We start from the raw sequence: 1,429 nt of genomic DNA, 5'->3' as shown, positions 1-1,429 counted from the left end.
CGCCCACAGAGACCCTGTGCACCCGACAGATTCCCCTTCTCCTGGGCCTGGCGCGCTCCCTGGGTCGGTCAAGCGACGAGGACTGCCCGCTCATCTCGCACCTGCTGTCGGTCCACGGCCCGCCGCAGCCTGCGCAGTCCTGCCTGCCAGAGCCCGAGCCCGTCCAGCAGCGAGGTCACTTCAACACGTTCCGCTCCATCCTGCCGCGCACGCTGAGCTCGGTGTTTGTGCAGACGGAGGGTGGGGGGACGGCGGTTGTCCCTGACGGCGGGGACGGGGGATCCGACAGGAAGGCCAGCTACCGGGAGAGGTCAGTCACCTTACTAATTTGCATACCACGAGAGGTTAATTATCTCTCTCATTTGGATATGTGTCACGACGCACTGGAATCAAGTTCTTGTCAATTTTTTTGGCATGTATAGAGTTGTTGGGTTCAACTAAAAGCTTGTTCATTTGCCTTGCTTTCGATGAAAAAAATATCCATTTGTCTTGAGTAAAAGTCGAAATATTTGCGATTGAAGGAGGTGGGGGTCACCTGGTTTCAGAGGTGAAATTAGCGAAAAAGTGTCCGCCAAAGTTTGGTGACTTCCAAAGCTTGAGAGTCCTTGGAAACGGCAAATTTACAATTTTTTTTGTGCCATTAATTGTTTGTCAGTAAAATCCACCCAGAAATTTGTTTTTATGTTGAGTCAAAAAAACTAAACTTTGATAAAAAAAATTGCCAAACAGGCTGAAAAACGCCTGTATCTTTGAGTTCTTTATTTTGACAAGCGTCTGATTTCACCTCGATGTCTCATGCATAGTTACCTTTCTAATTTTCATATGAAGAGAGGTCAGATATCTCTCTAGTTCACATTTTGGGAAGGTCATTGACCTTTCTCTTGTTCAGATTTTTCCCTCCACATATCTTCAGTTCTCCCTCTGTTTTTCTCCAGATCCCCATCGCCCCTGGCAACGAGTCGCGACCTGTATACAGACGGGGCCTCCGCCTACGCCATCGTCGAACCCCTCCCTTCCGCCATCTACTTCAACAAAATCGCCTCCAGCTTCACCCGCACGCGACCTTGGGGCTTTGAGATCATCCCGGAGCTGGACCACTTGAAGTTTAGAGAGGGCCACCTCTCCCGGATACTCCAAGTGGTGAGAACAGAGATAATTGTCTCTCCGGGATACTTGAAGTGATGGGTACAGAGATAGTTTTCTCTCTGGGATACTCCAAGTGGTGGGTACAGAGATAGTTGTCTCTCTGGGATACTTGAAGTGGTGTGTACAGAGATAATTGTCTCTCTGGGATACTTGAAGTGGTGGGTACAGAGATAGTTGTCTCTCCCGGATACTTGAAGTGGTGGTCTCTCCCGGATACTTGAAGTGGTGGGTACAGAGATAGCTGTCTCTCTGGGATACCCCAAGTGGTGGGTACAAAGATAGT

The 1,429-nt window shown here is 49.4% G+C and overlaps 1 protein-coding gene across 1 annotated transcript in view; it reads left to right on the top strand.

The window, feature by feature from the left end:
• The window catches only part of LOC101862548 (phosphatidylinositol 4-kinase alpha), a gene marked incomplete at both ends in the record, with an annotated part of 42,133 nt that overhangs the window by 9,776 nt on the left and 30,928 nt on the right, over positions 1-1,429 (top strand). The window contains 2 exon segments of the mRNA XM_013090394.1: positions 10-310; positions 936-1,140. Coding sequence (XP_012945848.1) covers positions 10-310; positions 936-1,140 — 506 coding nt within the window.

The sequence above is a fragment of the Aplysia californica genome, unplaced genomic scaffold (assembly GCF_000002075.1).
Source record: "Aplysia californica isolate F4 #8 unplaced genomic scaffold, AplCal3.0 scaffold01254, whole genome shotgun sequence".
NCBI lineage: Eukaryota > Metazoa > Mollusca > Gastropoda > Aplysiida > Aplysiidae > Aplysia > Aplysia californica.
Note: the sequence above shows the minus strand (reverse complement) of the source record. Positions and strands in the feature narration are given on the sequence as shown.